Source organism: Mandrillus leucophaeus, unplaced genomic scaffold, assembly GCF_000951045.1.
Source record: "Mandrillus leucophaeus isolate KB7577 unplaced genomic scaffold, Mleu.le_1.0 Scaffold18, whole genome shotgun sequence".
NCBI lineage: Eukaryota > Metazoa > Chordata > Mammalia > Primates > Cercopithecidae > Mandrillus > Mandrillus leucophaeus.
In genome coordinates this window covers 1,598,957-1,603,151 of record NW_012101809.1, presented here as the reverse complement: position 1 = coordinate 1,603,151, position 4,195 = coordinate 1,598,957, and the positions used below count along the sequence as shown (strand labels likewise).

Sequence of the window (4,195 nt, the reverse complement as noted above, 5' to 3'; positions counted from 1 at the left end):
GTCCCAGCTACTCAGGAGGCTGAGGCAGGAGAACCACTTGAACCTGGGAGGCAGAGGTTGCAGTGAGCTGAGATCGTGCCATTGCACTCCAGCCTGGATGACAAGAGCAAGACTCCATCTCAAAAAAATATAAATACATAAATAAATGAAAGAATCCACGGAGGTTCCCCACAAAAATGCACATACACCCAGAACTTTCATATAATTTCAGATTCCTAGAAGCCTATCCATAGACCCTAGAATGATGACTCAGTCTTATACCAGAGACTTGCAGAGCCTGAGACATCTCCTTTGGCCCTTGATGACCACTGTGGTAAATTGTATTACTGTTCGCCAAGAGCTGGTTCCCTCAGTGTGGAAGTTTTCTTTCATATCCCCTTGAAGCCAGGCTTGCTTATTTAACCTGCTCTGGCCAAGGAAATGTCCACAGAAGTGACTTGTGCTGTTTCCAACTATAATTTAAGAACCAGTCACCACTATCACATCTCTTTCTCTCTGCCACAGCAACTCCCAATTCCAGAGAGTAGCTGCTGGGGCAATCTGGGTGCCAGAGAGAATAAGATGATGTAAAGAACAATATGACATTACCCATGATCAACATGTAGTAAGTGAGAAATAAGCCTCTGTTGTTTCTAGCCCGAGCTCTGGCTTGAAGCCTAGTTTATCTTAACTGATTCAGCCATCTATCCTTTTGCAGCCCTCTACAGCTAAAGTAAGGGAGACAGCTTATCAGGTAAAGGCCTCAGGCTCCTAACATACCTGAGGAAAGTCATAAGTTACTTAAGAGATACGAAAACCCAAACACACCTGAATAAGCCCACAAGAGACATTTAATAAGTGTGAAAACCTAAAAAAAAAGACAGAAGCATCTCTGTATCTCTGTCCTGGTCCTGAGATCATTACTTCAAAAGGCTCAAAGGGGCCAGGTGTGGTGTCTCACGCCTATAATCCCAGCACTTGGGGAGGCCAAGGGAGGTGGGTTGCCTGAGCTCAGGAGTTCGAGACCAGCCTGGGCAACATGGCAAAACTTTATTTATTTAAATAAATAGTTTATTTAAAAAAACACAAAATTAGCTGGGCATGGTGGTGGCAGTGCATGCCTGTGGTCCCTGCTACTCAAGAGACTGACGTGGTAGGATCGCTTGAGCCTGGGAGGCGAAGGTTGCAGTAAGCTGAGATCACGCCACTGCACTCCAGCCCAGGTGACAGAGCAAGACCTTGTCTCAAAAAAAAAGGTTCAAAGGCATCTCACTGCCTAGAATCTCAATGTTTAAGGCATCTCACTGCCTAGAATCTAAATGTTTAAGGCAATGTTAATCAGAAATCTTTTTTTTTGAGATGGAGTCTCACTCTGTCACTCAGGCTGGAGTGCAGTGGCAAAATCTCGGCTCAATGCAACCTCTGCCTCCTGGCTTCAAGCAATTTTCCTGCCTCAGTCTCCCAAGTCGCTGAGACTACAGGTATGCGCCACCATGCCCGGCTAATTTTTGTATTTTTAGTGGACACAGGGTTTCACCATGTTAGCCAGGCTGGTCTCGAACTCCTGACCTCAGATATCTGCCCGCCTCAGCCTCCTAAAGGGCTGAGATTACAGGTGTGAGCTACCATGCCCAGCCTTAATAGGAAATCTTGATAAGTTGGAAACACTACCTTTGTAGGAACATGGAATCCTCAAGACTCAATGCAACTCTCCCCAAAGATAATAATTATATATTCACCCAAAAAATAAGCAAGTAACTTTGAAAGAGTCAGTGATACTCCCCAAATATGAATCTAAACATTATTACACCAGAATGGTAAATGCTCAAAATAGCTCAGAGGATCCTAATACATTTCACCCCATAATCACAACAACCTGTCCAATCATACATGAAGCTGGTCGGTGCTAAAGTCAGCTAATAGGGCAAAACTTCCAAACAATTAAAGATTTTCCTTGAAAACTCTTTAATCACCCATAAAGTACAAATTACACTCATTCTTACACAAAATGCTCTCACTATGGGAGGCAAGAAACTTCAAGTCACTGAAGAATCACAAGATTCACATATCTTACACTTATTCTTGGGTATATGTTCATTCAATGGAATTACACACTCCAACAGCATCATTTAAATCAAACTTTTTCTCAAAGTTGGGTGTGTGTGTATGGAAGTGTGCACATGCACACTGTGTTAAATTTTAGAAAATTAATGCATGAGACAACTCAGCTGAACCAATATATTAAGACATCATGGACAGATCAATCACAGTTCATACCCTGGAAATTCTTCTGGTCAAAAATCCCATCATTATGACAACTGCTAAGTGTTAAGAAGAAGAAAAAAAGATATTTCAAATCCATTCACGTAGCCACAGACTGCTGAAAAGGCGTCAGGAACAGGAGTGAGTGAAGCAAGAGACTAGAGAGGAAACCCAGGGTTGGACACCAAATGCGAGAGGGTCATTCACCATGAAGTACTCAGCGAAAGCAATTCCCCAGAGGCGGTGTTATAGCGTGGTACTGAATACTGTCTGGGACCTACATAAGAGGCTGTCCTCATAAGCAGGAATAAAAGCAAAGAGGAAGAATCACTCTCTTATGTGTCTTGTGTTTCTGTTGTGATAGGAAAAACAAATTTAATCTGATCTTCCCTAAGCTAGAGAATCCCGACCTTCTTTACTCCAAAATCACAACAAACTATACAACTTTTCAGGTTGAACTATGCCCAGTCATCACAATACTTAAGGACAATAGCTACAAACAGGCATTTTCAGAGCAAAATCCAGTGACAAACATTTTTGTTTGACTCCCTGCAACTTTTTTTCTTTAAATCTGATTTAGTTGCTCACATTTAAAGTCAAAAGATTTTAAATAAAAGTCCTGATTTTGAACTTCTCTTGAAAATCGGAATATCTTGCAACCCTAGAACTGCACTCCAAAACTGAAGCAAGCAAAGTCAAGTAATGGCGTCTCACTATGGTTTTTTGTTTTAGTTTTTAATCTTGTAGAGACTAGCTCTCACCACGTTTCCCAGGTTGGTCTTGAACTCCCGGGCTCAAGCAATTATCCTGCCTCTGCCTCCCAAAGTGCTGGGATTACAGGCATGAGCCACCCCACCCGGCCTTGGCTTCTCACTTTGAACAGGGCTTATGCCTTCAGCTTCATCACTGATTTCACACAGACAATATTACTCCTTTCATTCACCTGCCTGACCCTTCTAGGCAACTAACTCTCACTTTATGAGGAAGAAGATGGGAACCCAGAGATTCATAGCCGAAGTTTAATCATTCCCCCATCCCTCAAGCTACAGAACTAGCTGGCTGTGGCACCAAGAACCACTAAGAACTCAAACCCCTTAAAGGCTGGAAGACCAGACTACTCCTTCAACAGGAATCCAGAGATGGGAGAGGCCAATCTCTAACTGACCCAATTCTGCCACACCTTCAAGTATAGGAAAGAAAAATGACTGCCCTAAATCCAACAGAAAATTAAGATTTAGAAATTTACCTCTCTTCCCCTCCTCGCTGCTGTATATCCTGCAGTTTCTCAACGAACTCATGAAATTTCATTTCTTCCCTGTTGGACCTCGGCTTAAAGTTCTGGAAATTGGCCATCTTCTTCTCATCATAGTACAAGAACTTGTGGGTGCTGGCACTGTACACAGAGAAGTCTCCATTGCCAATATTCTCTTGCAAGTATTCAAGGTCCCATTTCAGGGCAGGATACACAAGATTTGTGTCGGTCAGAACCACAGGCTCCTAAATGAAAGCAACAGGTGAAAAACATCAAATAAAGTCATGCCAAGAAGTCGGTGGGTTCGCCTCCATGATCCCAACTACTTCTCAACTTCAGAGTAATTTCTCCCGTTAATCAGCACGAACCCCTCAAGTTCCGTATCTCCTCGCCTTTCTCTCCATCTTCCCATATGCCCTAGTCTAGAGCCCTGCCAGTCTCCCAACTCTTTCACCATTCGCCTCTGACCTCTCAACCGGGTACCTTCCTCCTCTCCCTTTAGACGCGGCCCCGCCCCCCACCTCATTCTCAATAAGCTCCTCTGCCCGGGGGTCGCTCTGACTCAGACGCGGGATGGGCCTAGTCGGGAAGCTATAACTGCGCAACTGGGATTCATCCCAGGCGGGGCCGAGGGCTCCGGCCTCCTCCCGGGGCTCTCCAGAGCCAGAGGCCACGGCCTCCGCCGCTGTCGCCGCCATCTTC

At 44.4% G+C, this 4,195-nt stretch overlaps 1 protein-coding gene across 1 annotated transcript in view; it reads right to left on the bottom strand.

Annotated features, from left to right (window-relative positions):
• Positions 1-4,193, bottom strand: part of HIF1AN (hypoxia inducible factor 1, alpha subunit inhibitor) — a 19,864-nt gene extending 15,671 nt beyond the window's left edge. The window contains exons 1-2 of the mRNA XM_011977398.1: positions 4,015-4,193; positions 3,488-3,738 (exon numbers count right to left, since the gene is read on the bottom strand). Coding sequence (XP_011832788.1) covers positions 3,488-3,738; positions 4,015-4,191 — 428 coding nt within the window. The 5' untranslated portion in view covers positions 4,192-4,193. The remainder of the gene's footprint in view (positions 1-3,487; positions 3,739-4,014) is intronic.
• Positions 4,194-4,195: the final 2 nt, after the last annotated feature.